This window comes from Populus euphratica, unplaced genomic scaffold (assembly GCF_000495115.2).
Source record: "Populus euphratica unplaced genomic scaffold, PopEup_1.0 scaffold31.1, whole genome shotgun sequence".
Lineage (NCBI taxonomy): Eukaryota > Viridiplantae > Streptophyta > Magnoliopsida > Malpighiales > Salicaceae > Populus > Populus euphratica.
In genome coordinates, this window is record NW_011499850.1 from 868045 (window position 1) to 887544 (window position 19500).

General features: G+C 28.8%; 1 protein-coding gene across 2 annotated transcripts; it reads right to left on the minus strand.

Moving 5' to 3' along the window:
• Nucleotides 1-15550: 15550 nt before the first annotated feature.
• Nucleotides 15551-17861, minus strand: LOC105120938 (transcription factor bHLH35-like). Of its 2 annotated transcripts, XR_841448.1 has the most exons (6): nucleotides 17649-17861; nucleotides 17354-17519; nucleotides 16931-17164; nucleotides 16268-16438; nucleotides 15762-15907; nucleotides 15551-15721 (listed from the first exon to the last, which is right to left on the minus strand). XR_841448.1 is itself a non-coding variant. In NM_001304319.1 (5 exon segments), coding segments are annotated over 5 exon segments (744 nt in total).
• Between the last annotated feature and the right edge of the window lie 1639 nt (nucleotides 17862-19500).

Consider the following 19500-nt stretch of genomic DNA (forward strand, 5'->3'; position numbering starts at 1 on the left):
TGTCTTGGAAATGTTAAAATTCACTATTTTTTTATTCTTTCACTAATCAACTTGAGACCTCTGTTTTCTCGTAAAGGCAATGGTGAAGGGTGTATCCGTCGATGGTTAAAAGCATGCCTTTTGGAAAGAAAAACTAAATAGGTGTCATGGTTACACAGCGAGTCAAACTAAATTTTTTTCAACACTAAAAATAGATATTTAAGTGATAATAATTTAAAACAATCATGTTAAATTAATTAAAACACGAACCTAAAATATAAGATAAAAAGAATCTGCAAAGAAAAAAAATAAAAGGAAATTGTAAAGTTAAAAGTCTAATAACCTAATATCAAAGATAAAAACAAAAGGAATTTTAAAAGGATGACCTAGTACAAAAACCAAATTTCAATGAAAAATACCAAAAAAAATTTTTGAGCTAATCTGAGTTAACTTTACCAAATAACAAGAAAAGTGAAAAGTGATGGATCTCAAGAACAAATAATTTAATATAACATGATGAAATTGAAAATAATAATAAAAAATTCAAAATCAACCTGAACTAACTCAACTAACCTGCCACATGTGACATGAGATCGAGATAAGAAATTAGACCTATAAAAAGTGCCAAACCAAAAATGTCCAAGTTCAATAAAAAAAAATTGTGAATGAAAATACAAGTTGACCTAGGTTAGTTTGATCAATCAGCTCTCAAAATAACGAAAGAGAAAGAGAAGTGAAAAAAATGATAAAACTTTTAAAGCAAATAATTTAATACAACATGATAAAATTTTAAAAATAAAATAATAAAAAATTAAGGGAAAAAAACCTATATTAACTCTACTAACCGGCCACTTGTAACTTGAGATCGGGAAAAAGAAAGACTTCCAAAAGAAAGACCTAGCAAAAACCAAAGTTAAATAAAAAAATATTGAGTAAGAAAATGCAATGTAAACCAAGTTAACCCACATTCGGGATAACCCAATAAAAAAAAAGCAAAAAAATCACATAACTCAAGGGCTATTAATTTAATATCAAAGTATGAAATTATTAAGAAAAATCAATTTTATTTAAAAAAATCAAGGGAAAAAAATCTGAGGCAATCATTGTTAACTTGACTAACTTATTGCCTAAGAAATGAGATCGTGATAACTTAACAAAAAGAAAACTACAAAAAAAGAAGAAGCTGAAGGTTTAATAACCAAACGTCAAATGATGAATTTAAAAAAAAAAATTAATTTTCAATAAAGAACTGCTTTGTTGGAAGGTAACCACAAAAAGATAACAAAGTAAAATATCTAATTGTAAAACAATTTAAAACCTAAACAATACAGATCAAGCATGATATAAAAAAAATAAAAGAAAATAATTTGGGGCTAAATTGAAAAACAAAAAAACTAAGAAAAGGATAATTTTTTTATTGAAAATGAGAACCAAAATTGAATAAAAAAACTAGATGAAATTAAATGCAAGGGATAAAATTGAAAAAAAAGATAAATTAAGAAGATGATAAGAATATAGTAATGAAAAGAATAAGGACTAAAAATAAATTAAAAAAATAAAATAAAATTAAAAGCGATGAAATTATATAAAAATAATGATCAAGAAAAACATAAAGCAAAGAAATAGAGCAACTAAACGTAGAGGGAACAAATCAGATAAAAAAATCAAATTGAATAAAATGACCACGGATAAAATTGAAAAAATATCAAATTTCAAAAAGGATAAAAAAATAAATATTAATTAAAAAGAGGACCAAAATCAATAAGATTACAAATCAGAAGACACATTTTTTTTTTAAGTTCAAACATGTTTTTCTAGAAAATAAGAGAGAAAAAAGAAAAAAAAAAGAAAAAACCTCTACCACAATCCAACTAGACCTCATCCGTGAGCATGCGCCACACCGCTGTAAATAAGAAGATATATCCCTCCCAACATCGCATCGAAAGCAGGACTTTGGCAGCCGTATGATCACTTACACGTCACTTTAATGGCACGAAGGCCATGACGAGTTGATATGTGCATTGCATGAGTCATAACTTCTTTTTTAGTAATATTTAAAAACTTAAAATTATCAAGCCGTCCTTAACAATGTCTAAAAATAACAACAAAAACAAACAAAAAATACCAAAACATCCTCACAAATAGCCTTTGTTTTTTTTGGATAATCGTTGAAAGAATCGCAAATAGCTTCTTCTTCTTCTTCTTCTTCTTTTTTGCCTCCCAAGTTGTAAGTTTAATTCCACCATTTTACTGTTTTTAAAAAGGAAAAGGAGAAGCCTCTCTATGCATGTATATATTTTTTTCTCTTACAAGGGTATGATTTTAACTCTATTATTTATTTTTTATTTAAATTAAAAAACAAAAAAACCCCTCACCTAAGGGATTTTTTTTTTATTACTTTTGAAGCCAAAATAGTTATTACACTGTAAAATAAACATGTTAGTACCATTTTATCCCAAATATCCCCAAAATCAGGCTTGATCATTTTTTTTTGGCAAGAGTAAAATTATATTTACACTATTTCAATCCATAATTTTTTTTGTATCTAGAGCCACAAATAAAAAAAAACTAATTTCATTTAGTTGTTTTTGTAATGTTATTTGATTGGACCAAGAAATCATTTTGTACGCCATCATGAAGTAAAACATAAGGCTAGGCAGTGATAATAAGCTAAAGGGGCCGGTAGAAAGTTAAGAGTGATAGCAGCCATATGAATAAAAAAATTGAATATCCTAATGGATCAATGCCTAGTTTGATTCATGTTATGAATAGAGGTTCCACTTTAGCCCACAGATACATATTGTTGCAATATTATCCCAATAGGTGAATGCAATAGTCTTTAATTACCTTCAAGATGATTCATAATTTTATTATTTCCATATTCAAACACTCGTATAGTAAGAGGTTGTTTTTTCAGTCAAGTGGATGCGCTCAATTGTTAATCACAATTGTTCAAACATATGACATTAAAATTATAATAGGACCTTTAATTATGATGCAGATAGTTTGTTTTAATTTAATAAAAAGATAAACTTAATTAATCTTGATATATGAAAACTGATAATAAAAAAATCTTAGTTATATATAAGAATAATTATATGAAAATTATAAAACTTAAATTGATACAATAACTCGAATATAGGTATGATCAATCTAGGGTTTAGATTGATTCATATTAATAAAAAATAAAAATAAATAAAACTTGACTAACCCAATAAAAACCTCAAGTTGATCCACTTATTTATTTACTTTGCCTAAGTTTAAAATCCAGTTTTAACACTTTTTTTTTGTAAGAAAGTTTTTTGTAGCAGTGAATCCAGGTTTATCTAGAACATTCTAACTTGTTACCTAGCCTTTCTTTAAGTCAGGATTTACAACCATGATCTTAATTATCAAGGAGTACTTTTGGAGACACTCTAGTTCATTTAATTTTTGCAAACAAGCAACTCCAACTACTTATTAAACAAAAATATTAAACATTAATAGCACAATCTCAAGTACAAAGATTGACAACCAGTCATTCTCTGCTCCAGGACATGGTAAAATTAAGAAAAAAATTATGAAAACCCCAAAATGTTGTCTTCCATCCATGGAGAATTAATCGCATATTTCATCTTTGTGTTCTTGATATTTTCTTATTGTAATTGACTTTTTTTAAAAATTATATAATTGTTTCCTCAAGAAATTAAATTTCTTAATCTGAACATGCTTTTAGATTTTTTTTCAAAATTATCATTAAATGATGACATGTGGCCATGTCGCCAGATGATATGTTGGATATAATTGACAAATGTTAAAATGTTGACATCGAAAAATAAATGTGAGATGTGAAATTTGAAAGGGAAAAAATAAATTCTCAATATATTTAACATAATTCTAGTTCACCGTCATTTTCTTTCAAATCTCTTCCACTGTCCTACACTTTCCTTGCAACCAAACACAAAAAGAATCCAAATTTTTTGTTAAGTATGATTAAGTAGAGTAATTATAAAAATCCTGGTACAAATGGCAACAAAATGACCGGATGCATGAACCTATATAAAAGCAAAACAGCAGCTACAAGACTAACGTTGTTTCTAAAAATAATGACACATAAATTGTCTAAAAACATATAAAACTCTTTTAAAAAGAATAAAACTCTTTTAAAAAGAAGATTTATGACCGAATCAATTATATATAATAAAAAATTAAGATCAATATGATCTTTTTATTTTTGTGTTTTAAAAATAGTTTTTAAAAAAATTAATATTTTTTATTTACGTTGAATTAATTTTTTTGTGTGTTTTCAAATTATTTTGATATGGTAATGTCAAAAATAATTTTTAATAAATAAAAAGATTATTTAAATATATTTTTGGATGAAAAACATTTTAAAAAACAACTATTATTTTTTTTCCAAACAGTCCATAGTTGAGGTTGTACATTTCAGTTACAAATTGATTGGTTTTATATAATTGAGATTTCAGTTTTGTGTGTGATATAATGAGTTTTTGGAGCTAAAACATCATCGTTATATTTAAGCTGAGTCACCAAACATTTTCAACTCAGATTTTAGTCATAGGTTTGGTTCTAAGGGGAAAGGGACGCAGGCAAAAAACAATAAAGAAAGAAAACTGGACCCTATTTGAAATCCAAGATTCCCTTAATATGTTACTGTCAAAGCAAGAAGATTTTGGTGATGTCCCAAGCTGGAATACCCTATCAAATGGGGATTTGGTGATCATTGACTAACAAGATAATTGATTTCTTGAAAATAAACTGTGTTTCTCAGAAGCTACATTTTGTCAATGGTCGTCTTCTATTTCTCATTTTCATGAACAAGCCCCAAAATGTATACATGCATGCATGAATGCATTGACAGTTGTTGTCCTTTTCGTTTAATTTTGAATGCCTTGTACGATTCCATGATCCCGCAATATTGATCTTTGAATCTTTCAAAGATTAAATGTCTGATATTATAGACAAGTTTTCATTTACAGGTGCAGAGTAAAATCATCTTGCCATGGTTTAGCTGCATCAAAAGCAGTAATTGTGAGGAATAAGTATCCAGTCATTTTCAAAACTTGAACGTTCTGTGACTCTTCGATTTTGATGAAGGGCCTCCTAATTTAAGACTTGGCTGCTTTTATGCTATGAACTCTGAGAACCACCAAGCTGTCCTGGTTGTTTACTTTCAAGTACACAGGTAAGAAGTAAGTATTTCATGTTGAAAGAATAAGAAAAATACAGCGCTTGTATGAAGATCGATATACAATGCATCAACCAAGATTTTTAGCTTAGTGCATGCATCGTCCCAATCACAGACAGCTCCTTACCAACTAGCATATAAGCCGACGACTCGATCGGGTTGTAATAAGTGGCTAATCATGACTTTGTCTGCTTCGCGATGGTTAAGCTAAAAACTATACTTCAAACTTAGCTTAGCGACTTTATTTTTATAAACTTTTAAAGAAAAATTAATTTGGTTTCTAGAAAAGTATTTTTTTTATATTGATTAGAAAATACTTTTTAGAAGTTGTAGAAAATTCAGAAATATCTTGTTATTTGTTGATCATATCAAATCTAGTTCTCAATATTTTGATTACTATATATTTTATTTTAATTTTATTTATTAAAATTTGATTTAATTTAATTTTTATATAAATTTTGATCCTTATTCTTTTTATAAACTTTAAAAAAAATTAAAAGTTAATTTTTAACTTATTTTTCATGATTTAGCCGAATACTAGAAAATTTTTTCTAATTTATTTTTCATGATATTATTAACTATCAGAAAAAAAAAAATTAAAAGTTAATTTTTAACTTATTTTTCATGATTTAGCCGAATACTAGAAAATTTTTTCTAATTTATTTTTCATGATATTATTAAATATCAGAAAATAATCTACTATTTAAAAATTTATTTTAAAAAAAACTACCATTTTTTAAAATTATTTTTTAGCCAGCAAACACACTTAGTTGAATATCAATTTGCTCGAGGGAGGTTGTGCATGTTCGAATGAGCAGAACTCCGATACAAGGAGATGTAATTAAGCCGTAAATATCTCACGTAGACATTTATAGGAGCCTCGTATAAAAGATATATGTATAATCCATCAAACTAAACTTTTAAATTGAAAATGATGTTCATCATTATATATAAGCTTTTGTACATATAGGTCAACAAAAATACAAAAGAACATGCATCTTAGTTATATCCAAACACGTGCACCATAAAATCAAAGTACTGTCAATGCACGCGCACCATGCACTTCATAATTATCCTGGACCATTTTCTTGATTTCCCCAATATCCAAGTCGTGTCCATTTAGCGATCTGGTCAATATCATGTGAACGTCTTCTGTTTCTCACGTACGTTTTAACCAAAAAGTCCTTAATTAATGGCAAAAGGTATGAAATGCAGGGATCCTAATTTATAGGAAGCCAAGGTTTTAAATGCAGGGATCCTAATTTATAGGAAGCCAACTGTATGATCCTCTTCCATGGAGATTTAAGGGGGAAAAAAAGTATTAGTTTTGCTCTGATTCACTTGTACAGAAAAATGAAAGATGCACAAGGAATAGACGGCTACAATAATTAATACGAGAACGTAAGGTGGACATGCCAATTTATGAAGATTTTCTTCTGAATTTTTCTGTCATTTGGATGAAGCGTAAAAAAAATTAATTTCGAATGCAATCTAGTATATCTCAATAAAATATATAAAAATTAAAATTTAACAGTATTTTATCGACTGATGAGAGTCATGTTAACAAAAAAAATTTAATTCGAAGAAGAAAAGTTTAAAATTAAATATTTATGCACTCAATTAAATTTGATTGAAGGTTTAGTTGAATTTATAGAGGGTTTGATTACAAGAAAAATTAATTTTGGAGTCAATTTATGTTTAATTGGAAGAAATTAAAGTTCAAGGGTCAAATTATAATTTTTGAGAGTTAATTTGATCAAATCAAGGGCTTAATTGCTTAAATATTGAAGTTTGATTGCCAATTAGAAACTTAATTGAAGAAATCTGGAACCAAGGACCAAAATGAAAAAGGCGCGTAAATAGGGGGCTGTAATTAAAATCGAATTAGAGGCTAGATTAAAGAAATTAGAAATTTATTACTCAATTGAAAGTCAAATTGCATAAATTCAAGACTAAGAACTAAATCAAAAAAGACAAGCAACTTCAGGGTTGCAATTTGATTTTTAGAAGGGGTGCAATTGCATTGATTTTTAAATCAAAATTGTAATTTAGAACTTGATTGAACAATTTACAAATTAAGGACCAATGTGGATTCTAACATATTTTTATCGTCCTTTTCTTTTAGATGAAAGGGCGCGTTTTGTTCAAAACAACACTGTTTCGACACTACCCTAGGTAATCCCTTGCTGCCCCGTTCACTTCCCCCATACTCAACCGTTGCTTGTATTTTGCATGTAGAACGTGAATAATTCATGTTCTACTGTAAAATGCAGCGTGAGACATCAGCCCAGCCCATAGTAGATGGCCCAGACCCGGCCTAACCTAAAAAAGGATGGGCCAGGTCCATCCCATTTTTTAAAAAAAATTCAAAAATATTTTTTTTTAGAATTTTACAATTTTTTTGCATAGTTTTTATGTCATTTTGATTAATATTGGGCAATATTTTTACGTTACTAAAAATACAAACCGGGTATTAAAATCCCTAATTTTCATCAAAACTTCCAAAAATATAAAAAAATTGAAAAAAAAAATGTTTTTATGCATACGACCAAATGTCTCAAAGTTAAAAAATCATATTGTGTTTTTTATTCACCAAAACATATATTTTAGCATGCATTTTGGCTTTAATAACTAGTTTATTAAAGCCACAAGAAGTTTGACCAAAATTTTAAAAACAATAAAACATTTTATTTTGTTTGTCTTTTAGTATTAGAGGTACGATATTACACGTAACACATATTCCAGATATTAAATTCTTTTTTTTTCAGACACTAAAATGGTTAGGTTCTACCCCATTAAGATAAGAATCTTTTTATTAAGGAGGGATTTTCTTGAACTTTAGACAAATTAATAATTAGAAACCACAACCAAACTTTATATTTTATTAGACATTAAAACAATACGGCCTACCTTAGGTAGGGTGTATTTGGGGTGCTAATATCTTTTTTTTACGCAACCAGTTTTCATACCTGATTTGTGAGACTAGTTAGGGTTCTTAGTAACCAAAACATTAGGTGACGACTCCTAGTCCATATTTTCCTAATGAGAGACACGAATTCTTTATCTCTATATATTTTGCCCGATAGACTATACATCTATCTATTTCTAAAATTTTTTAGGATGGATGATCACCGCGACGCCATCCACATGCAACAACATGCATACTAAACTGGGATATTTCTGCACATTAAGAATTAAGGTGCAACTCTACTCTTATTCTTTCTATTATTGAGATTCTAATATCTGATATTAAAAAAGTCATTCCAATTTCAAAATTGAAATTATAAGATAAAGTTTTAACAACGATTTTATACAATTCATTATCATCATCTAATAAGAATCATGTAAAAGTAATAATCAAATCAATTAAAAGATTTCATTCATCCCAATATGTTTCATCCAGTCTACCACTTGTTTGGTTGTTGGTTCATGTAGTGAATTCTAAATGACCTCCTCTTTGTGTATTTATTATTAAAAAAGTTGAGAATTCATTCATGAGACAAACTGTCCACTATTAAGAAATATAAGGTTTATTTATTTATTTATTAATAGAAGAATGATATTTTTATTTTATTTTCAGTCTAATTAACCTATATATAATCTTTTTATATTTATGTTAAAAGCTATTCCTTTATATTAATGTGATCATATCATGTAGTATTAGTGAAATCCTAGCATTTTCCTCACATGTTTTTGTATTTTTTTTTTCAAATTGTTTAACATGATATCAGAACATGGTTTTATGAAACAAGACTTAATCTCAAACACAGTTTTTATGGATCCAACTTGTATTTTGTATTACTTTGGTAAGATATTTGTTCATTTTATACAATCTAGTATTTCATTTTCCTTTCTTTTGTGATTTGGTTTTCTTTATTTGTTGATTATGACTACTGATAGAGATGATTCACTTCAATCTATGAGTATGAGGTTGGATTAAAATAATTATTTGTATTGAAGTTATGTAATGATAAATTTTTTTAAGGGTGAAAAGATGGAGGATATGTTAGTGGAACTTTTATAATACCTAGTAATATTGACGAGGGTTATGCTGCTTTGATAAATGCATGAGATGCAAACAATGTAAAGATTATTACTTGGATTAACAAATTATATTAATCATTCTTTAGGTGCATAGTTAGTGAAGTATGAAACAACAAAGACGGTTTGAGATCATCTACAAAGAATATTCATGCAATTAAATTTTACAAAGTAATATCAATTAGAGAATGACATACGAGTTCTTCATTAAAAAAATATGAGTATACAAGAGTTTTATTATGATATGACAGATCTTTGAAATCAATTGACTTTTACATATTGGCATAATTAAAGGCATGTGGTACTTATATTGCTTATAAAGAGCAGCGATGATTGATATAATTTTTAATAACACTTCACAATGATTTTAAAAGATTTAGAGGTTTAATTTTACATTGTTCTTCACTATCTTTTGTTGACTCAGTTGTTAGTGAGTTATTGGCTGAAGAAATATATCTTTAGTATTGTTTTGAAAAGAAAATTCTTTTTACTTCCAATCCTTCAATGTTAACAGTACCTTCTAAGTCATTATTTAATAATCAAAATAAACCTTTATAAGGGTTGCCTTCGACGAGTGCAATTTCTATAATAAGAAAGGTTATTAAAAGGCTTAGTGTTCTAAGTTGAGACATTAGAATCAAACTTCAAAGCCTAGTAGTCAATCATAATCTAATGCTCATAAACCACCTCAAGGCTATAAACTACCACACCACAATACTACAATAGTAGTTTCACCAGGTCCTTTCATCTATCCCAGTACTCTAGTTAAACAATTTTAGAAGTTTCTCACCTTATAATCATAAGCTATTCTTGCTTCTTCTTTTATGGTAAGTTGCCTTATAGTTCTTCAGGTATGTCACATCTTGAATAAGTCCTAAATTCTGGTGTTTTATATTATATGTGTCTAGATTCTTCATCTTTTGCTTTTGTGTCCTCTTCACCTTTTATTCATGTCATAACCGCTGGTAACACTCTCATGCCCTTATCAGGTGTTGATTTTGTCATCACATCTCATTTGTCTCTCTCTAGTGTTTATCTTATTTTGAAAGTCATATTGAATCTTGCTTTTAGTGATCTATTATGTAATTATAATGATTATTTAGTTGTTTTTTCCTCTTCTTTTTATAGTGTATATAAGTCCATAAAGTTACTAGATTTCGATTATTCTTGTTATTCTTCATCTTTTACTTCATTTTTAGCTTTAATTCATTATCTCTCCAAGCTCCCTTCTTATAAAAAAACAATTCTTGATCCTCTTTTGCAGTAAGTTATGGATGAGAAACTTTCTACTTTGCATAAGATAAATACTTAGAATTTGGTTCCTATAACTTCTAGTAAGAGTGTTTTTTTATTGTCGTTGGGTGTATAAAATAAAGACTAATTCCGATTAATCTATTAAATGATACAAAGCTAGGTTGGTTGTAAAAGAATATTTTCAACAATATGACATGGATTATGAGGAGACATTTGCTCCTGTTGCAAAAATAACTACTATTCATACTCTTATTGCATTAGCTTCAGTTTGTCAGTGACATATATCTCAATTTGATGTTAAAAATTTCTTCTTGAATGAAAATCTTCTCGAAGAAGTTTATATATTGCATCTTCTAGTGTTTCAAATGATTGAATATGTTTGCAAACTCAAGAAAATGTTATATGGTCTCAAACAAGCACCTTGTGCTTGGTTTGAGAGATTTTTTGTTCTGATTTCTTTTCTTAGATTTATTTTTGGTAGTCATTATTCTACTTTTTTTTATTGATGGCATGATTATTACTAGTGATGACATTGATGATATTTTAATTTTAAAGATAGAGTTAGGTAGACAGTTTGAAATGAAAGATTTGGGTTCTCTATGATATTTCTTGGATATTAAGGTAGACTACTCAACTAGAGGCTATCTTCTTTCTCAGTCGAAATATATTGTAGATATTTTCGAGTAGGTTAGACTTACTGATAACAAATCTGTAGATAATCTCATTAAGGTAAACACAAAATGTTCTTTTTCTGATGGTTTATCTTTGTTAGATCATGTTTTATACCATACTATTGTTTAAAACTTAGTATATCTCACTATTACTTGTCTAAATATTGCATATATTGCTTATGTTGTTAATCAGCTTGTTAATTCTCATACTACTATTCATTAGGCAACTATACTTGGTGTTTTGTGATATCTTTGTGATATAGTCTTTTAGAGTCTTTTACTTATATTCACTTCTTTATTGGAGTTATATGTATACTTTGCTACTGATCATGACAATGATTCCACATATTGCAAGTCTGTTACTGGTTTTTTTTATCTTTGTAAGTGATTATTTTATTTCTTGAAAGTGCAAAAAACTATTTATTGTTTCTCAATCTTCACCCAAAGTAGAGTATCTTGCTATGACATCTATAACCAAAGAGATTGTTTGGTTACTTGTAGATATAAGAGTTTTCTTTTCTCATCCCATTCCTATGAATTGTGACAAACAGAGTTCTATTTAAATTGCTCACAACTTGGTTTTTTTGTGAACGAACTAAGCACATTGAGATTAATTGTTATCTTACTCGTCATCATCTCAAATATGATACCATTATTTTGTCTTTTATTTTTTTTTCTTTGCAGATTACAGATTTATTTACTAAGTCACATTATATTTCCTATTTTTGTTTTCTAATTGGTAAACTCTCGATACTTGTAACAGTTTTATCGTGAGTTTGAAGGGAGATGTTAAGAAATACAAAATGATTTTATTTTATTCATTAAAGATAGAATAATATTTATATTTTCTTTTTCATTTAGTCTATATATAATCTCTTTGTATTTAGATTAAATCTCTTCCTTTAGATTAATATGATCACATCATGCAATATCAATGAAACCCTCGATTCTTTCTCTTTTATTTTTATATTTTTTTTATTTCTTTAAATTGTTTACACAAGAAAATGGTAAATCCTGGCCATTCTTCCATTCAATTTGATCAAAATATTTTTGGAAGTGATCAATTGGGTAGATTAATTTTCTGATTATTCTTGTTAAAGTAAATCTTTGAATGATAATTCCTTGAATAAAAATTATTTTGTGATGTCAATAATTACCTTTATCAAAAGACGTCATCCATTTACCTCACTAAATTATCGAAAGAGGAGAGTCGTTGGCTTTCCATTGTATCCGGCGCCACTTGGATTCACTCAATCCACACTTGCTTTGGTGGTGCTGTCTGCCTTTGAAAATTGGGGCCCAAACATTTCACAATTGGAAAGTGATGCTCACTGACTTGACTCGTGGTGGTTGCACATACTTCCATGGGACATTTATGTCTTCGAACATCTCTTACTCTTCGTTAGACACTAGATAGGCCAGTGCAATGCTGCGGTCTCTCAATTTTTATTTTTATTTTATATAAAAACTTATGTTCAAGTGATATAATTTTTTTTATTTATATAAAAAATAGAGACTCTAGTATAAAATAAAAAAATAAAACGAACAATAAATGAATTGGTAGAATAAATTAACAATGTAAATAAATAAAAAATAATATGATTTGAACTCATCTGTGTTAGTATACAAAATTTATAATTTGGTCATGATATCAAGATAATCTTATCAAAAATAAATTAAATAAAATTATGAAACTTAATTATTAAACAATCTAATATTAAAGAAATAATTAAAAAAAATAATTAAAAAAATAAAAAAAATGATCTGAATCAACCTAAGTTGACCTGTGATTGTAAACACATGATTAGGATAACTCTAAAAGGGAAAGTGAAAAGAAATCATAAAGATCAATTTTTAATAAATCAAATGTTAAATGATGAAAATAATTTTTTTTTTAAAATGACATAAAATAATCAAAGTCAACTCATGTTAAACTTTGAAACTTATAACCTAGAACTAATCTCATAGAAGTCAAATCCTAAAAATAACAAAGAAAAATTATAAATCAACAAAATACTGAGGGATGAAATTGAAAAAAAAATAAAAAATAAAAAAAATAAAAAGAAGAAGGACTAAATTTGATGTAAAAATAATTTAAAATCAAATATCGAGGGATGAAATTGAAAATAAAATTCAATTAAAAAAACTATTTAAAAATTAAAATTAAAATAATGAGAATCAAATTTGATATAAAAATTAAATAAAATCAATTGATGAGGAAAAAATTAAAGAAAACAATAAAAAAACTGAATAGTAATTACAAAAATAAAGACCAAATTGTATACAAAAAATAAATGAAATGACATCTTTATATTTTGTTAAAAAAAAGAAGAAGAAAAAAAGGGTGAAAAAGAAAAAAGTTCACCAGATCCTAGGGGTGAGCAAATTCGGTTCGGTTCGGTTTTTATCTAAAAAACTAACCAAAATTAAATTTTAAAAAACTTGAAAATTCAAACTGAAATCGAACTGGAATCGGTTCAAACCGACCGGTTTCGGTTCGGTTTTTTAACAAAAAAACCGAAAAACCTGTATTATTTTTTCATTGCTACTCATGACCTTAATAAAACACGAATTCATTAACATATTGTTTTTCTCAGCAAAGAAAACACACATTGCCTCTGTCATAAATTTCTTCTTAAGAAGTTTGTTAAAAAATAAACAAAATCACAGAGCATATGTTAAAAAAAAAAACAAAGATTGACAGAAAAAAAAAAAACCATACTTGGTGTGACACGATTCAAGGTCGGGTGTGAGAGAGGGATGTGACTGCCTGACTGGATCTGGAGTTGGACTCAGGAGGTTCGGTGAGCCGGCGTGGTGTGTGTCCTACGATTCAAGATCGGGTATGACTGCGTGAGAGAGGGATGTGGTCGCCTGGGGTTTGAAGATGAAGATGCTGGGAGAGGATGTGGCTGGCTGTGGTCCAGTAGATGACAGATCCTAATCACAATACCACCATGTACACATACCCCACCATCGGGAAGATTACTACATGATGCTTGTAATGTCACCATAAAAAATGATACTTTGGACGTGTGACGATGCACCACACAAATTAACCACTTTAATTTCTTAAATAATATTTATATTTATAGAAATCAAATTGCTTTCCATTGAACTTGTTAATTTCTAAAAATAACTAGTTTAAAAATACAAAAAAAAAAATGATCGGTGCAAGTTTCAAAACTTTTGTTTTTAAAAAATAATACATGCTTTATGCTTTACATTGTGATTATATTACTCCCAACTAGAAGTTCATTGATTTTATATTGGAAGGGCAAAATAAGTATTGATGTCTAGGTTGAAAGTGAATTGTTTTATGCCAATTGTTCATTTTTTTAAATGGTAATGGTCGAGTTCAGCTATTGAAAAACAGATATTAGGTTTATAATGAATATTTAATCACTAAAAGTTTAATTAATATTGATGAAATTGTTATTTTTTGCTTTTTCAAAAAAGAGACAACAATAGGTTTGTGTTTTTTTTTTCTGACAGTGTGGTATCATTAAAATTGTATTTTATTTTAATTATATTTTCAATTATAATTTTGAAAGTACTTGGTTAATTAATTTTTTTAAAAAGCTAAAAACTATTATTTATAATTTTTTTTAATTTATTTTAAAACATAATAATAAAAGTTACCACGATACTAAATACATCTAGGGTTGAGATTGCAGTGATTGATAACTTTCAATTAGCAATATGTTTGTTCTCAAATTGCAATGGAAGTTGTGGTGATTTTTAGGATGGATTGTGAAGATTAGATTAGTCTGAAAAAACATTTACATGACTAACCACCATTGGAGCAAGCACTCTCGGAAAGGCAAAAGTGAAGTGGAGACGTCGATATTTTTAGTTTTAGCTTTGCAAAATGAGAAGCAATTTATTGAAATCATTGAAAGGAACAGGACACAAAATTGTCATGAAAAATAACTTAGAGGAGCGTAAGCAACAACCAACCATTAATTAACGGGGTCCAGTTTGGACAGTGTTTTTTTTTTTTTTAATTATTATTAATATGGATGTTGGAGCTTTAAAATTAATAACCATATATATATATATTTAATAATTCTAAAATTTATAAAACTTTAACTACTCATTTCTAAAAAATTAAATCTAGAGTCTTATTTACGTTGTTCCTTGTCCGTGGAAACCTGAAAGATTCTTTGACTAACAAAAAGACAAACTTTTCTCTATCTTAATAATTTTGCTTAAACCATGCGTTAAATCGATAATTTTCTTTTGCTTTCTCTAGAAAAAGTTATCGATTCTGTTTTCACATGCCTAGTTAATTCCCTACGTCGACCTTTGAGTGGAAAGAAAACGTTCTTCGATTGAACCAAGCAATCAGCTTGTTCACGTCCACGGAGGAGGAAGAAACAAGAAACTAAGCAGTGGAGGGTTAAAGGGGTGCAAATGGTTAATTTGTTTGACAGTCAAAAACTTCTTAAACTGAGAAAAACTAAGCAATAATTGTACAATATCAATCACAGTAGCCAATCAGTTATTCTGGAAAAGGAGCAGCTCCTGCCTAATACCAAAAAGAAAAAAAAGAAATAACAACTCATGGATAGGGTTGTTCTTAGATTTTAGCATTCCAAAACTCTTGGATAGGTTTGTTCTTCGATTTTAGCATTCCAACACAAGGCTTTAGGGAAATTGTTCTTCGATTTGCCATTATTTAGATGCTCATCATAGGATTATATGCGGATCTAAGAGCTAAAACAGCCCTTTCAATTTTTATCTTCAGTTGCTCTTTCTCTTCTTCATCTACCTGCAAGACACAAAATTGCTGTCAACTTTCATGATCATGACGAAGTTTGAATATATAACTTCTTGGCAGAATTTCAATTGTGCTATAATTAAATATTTTCTTTGAACAATTTCCGTCAATATTTTTTTTAAATGAATATCTATCTATTCTCAAGATCACTGGCCCCATTTTACACTCTATGGTAAAGCTTTTCCTTGTTTTCTTAAAATCAAAACCATGAAACTTTTTCAACCTTACATTTTATAAATTATAATTTGGCATCATATGAGTTTTTTCCCGTACTTGAAGTATGTTATCCACTACGCATTGGTGTCACTTTAATTGAAATGATGGAGATGAGGAAGAAGAAAGGATGCTGACCTCTATCAAGACAGTCTTCTTGACCATCCCTGAGAGAGTTGTGATATTTGCTGTGATAATTTTCAGCATCAAAGGTTCAAAAGCCTCACAAATCCTAATCATTGCGTCTGTTGTTTTACTACATGTCAAGCTCACGAACAGAGTTTTCTCTCCCATAGAAGTGACACTAAGCTGAAAAACAACACCAAAAAGTGTACCATAAGTAACACATAATAAAGCTTATTACTAATCATTTGAGATACAATTAGTGGGATGATATCTACTCTTTGATCTTCTGCAGGCTGGCCAAGGAAGTGGAGTGGATTTTAGAAACTTACTCCTCTAATGCTATCAGCTTGTTAAGAGATCTAATGGAAGACCATGGAGAGTGCAGAATGAATTCAAATCCATTTTCAATTACATTAAAGGGTAAAGTCACTCTCAGAGATGTTCCAAGGGAGGAAAATGATTTAGCTCATAGCTTAGCAAAAGAAAGCATAGGAAGGCAAGATAGGATGTTTCCAGGTTGTCATCTCTGCTTTTTTTGTTAGCAGTAGTCACTTCTTGTTGGCTTGTGCTTGTTTTAATGCATAATCATCATTTTTTTCACAACAAAATAAAATAAAATAAAGAAAGAAGGAAATTGTGGGATATTTATTTTGCAAGGTAGAGAGAATCACTTACTTCATGAACTTGAATAGGACAAGCACTTCTGGCCAGCCAGTGATCATAAATTTGGTCATATCTTGTTCTCTTGGATCTTAACAAGACTGGTAGCTCATCCTCAATGTCATGAGTATGATTTTTCTCCAATCTTCTGGATTCAAGTTCCCTTATATCAGCCTGGAGTCTCCTCTCTTGCTCTTGCAAATCTTGGATATACTTAATAGCATCTTTGATTACTGAAGCCTTATCCAACTAAATGTTGCAAACCCAGAAAGAAAAGAATATTAATAACTTTTCAAATCATACAAACGAAGTAACAGACATTGGAATTATTGATCAATAATTTTTGGGTTAAATTTTGAATATGTCTATGACATGCATGTATGTGTGTGTGTGTCTGTGTGTGAGAGAGAGAGAGAGAGAGAGAGATTAGTGAAATACTTTGCTGATTTTGGGGACAGCTTCTCTAAGTGCCAAGAGCTTGTCACTAAGCTTCTGCCTCCTGCTCCTCTCTGAAACAATATTTTTGGATGCTATTGTCTGAGTATTTCCATCCGGTGAGCTTGAATCATAGTACCCGACATTAAATTGCTGATTCATTTCCCAACTGTATCAAAATTAAACTACTTTTTTAAGTTGAAAACTCTGTAGTGAAAAACTGATGAACTTAACAAAAACTACAAAATAAGTAAAGAGTTTGAACGTCAAATGCAAGAATCAATGGGAGAAAGGGTACCTATAATCAAGGTCTTCATTCCAAAACCTGTTAGTCTCCCAGTAATTTTGGTACTCATAATGATTATCAATAATTTCCATGGAAAGATGGGGCTGTGTTGGAGGACAGACAGAGAGAGAGAGAGCTCAATGAATCTTGCTTGAGATGTAGAGTGTGTTTTGCTTGCACAACCATGCAGGATCTCTGGGCTTTCTTTATATAGACAGCGTGAGCTATGGCCGGGGATTCAAAGAATAATATCAAATTATTTTTGTATTGGTTAAGTAATTCGTTAAATTAATTTTTTTAATATTATATTAGAATTTTGATAGCGAAATTTTTATACTGTCGTGAGATGGAATCTTACAACCTACTCTAAATATGCTTTCTAATTAATTAATAATATATATCTTGTCGTGAGTTGGAATCTTAAAACCTACTCTAATTATGCTTTCTAATTAATTAATAATATATATACTCTTGGTTGTTTTAAGCCTTCAAAACTTGCATAAAAAAGTCTTTAAGAAAACAAAAAAGAAGAACACTGGGAAATGTGCTGTCCACAAATATTTCAGGGGTTATTCTCTGCCTGTCTTCCACGTATTGGGAAAAAGTCCCCACATCCATCTGTTTGCAGCTCTCGTGCCCCTGAAACCACTTATAATACAAATTTCTTTTCCCTCGTGATAAAAGATATTGAGCACAGTCATGGCAGATCATTATGCTTGACTCTTGTGATTATCTAACATGCAGTGGTCGTCTAGCTAGCTAGTAGCAAGACAACTGTACATGGTGCATTAGTTTCAATAAGAATGTTTTTTGTTGCAAGGAAGTTGTACATTATAATCACACAAGTCATGAAAGGAAGATTTGCTACCACTGAAAATAATTAATTTTCTAGTTGTGGGCACAGATCAAAAAACTCCTTGGCATAGCTAGGGCCACCTGTTGTAATTAGTTGAGAGTTTATTATATATATATATATATATGAATGAGATGTATATATAAATATAATTGAAGTGAAATAATATTTTTTTTATTGGATTTTTAATTCCATTTCTAACTGAAATAAAATCTTAAGAAATAAAAATCCAAATATTCTCTTTTTTTTTGTATTAATATAAAATGAAATCATATATTGCTTTTCATTTAAGAAAAACAATTAGAAAAACTAAACAAATACATCGTTATAATAAACCCCACCACAATAACAAATCCATCACATTTCTTTGTAAAACAAACTAGTATTTTTCATCATCACACATAACTTTACACACCTTAAGAACAACAATAAAATTAGAAGAAAAAAATGGATAACAACAAAAACAAAATAATTACGTACTACATATAATCCAAATAATTCACCTTAATATTTATGAATACAAAAAAATTTATTTAGAAACTATAAAGGGAAAATAAAAGAAAAAAATTATAAAAAGGGAAAAAAATAAGAGTAAAGAACGATAATTACAAAGAGAGAAATTAATAAAAAATTTGAAGAGAGAAAAAAACTGTAAAAATGGGTTTGTGTTGATAGATGAAATAAGAAAATAAACGGAGAGAGATGACGGAGAGGAAATAAGAGAAAGGATGGAGACTTTGAGGTTAGAACTAATTTTAGATAAAATCTGAAGGAGAAATAAAATTATTGATGAAATATTCTGTCCCTAATTTGAATTCTTTTTTACAAGGATTTCGGTTAAAAGGGAAATAAAAATTTGAAATTATTTTTCAAGTTGTTTAAAATACTTGTGACATAATTATTGTTGGAAATTAGAATCTCCTTTTAAATTAATGCTATAATTTATCTCATTAGAGTTCCGTCGCTAATTATACCTGCATTTAGGGACGGAACTAATTTGATCACTCATTG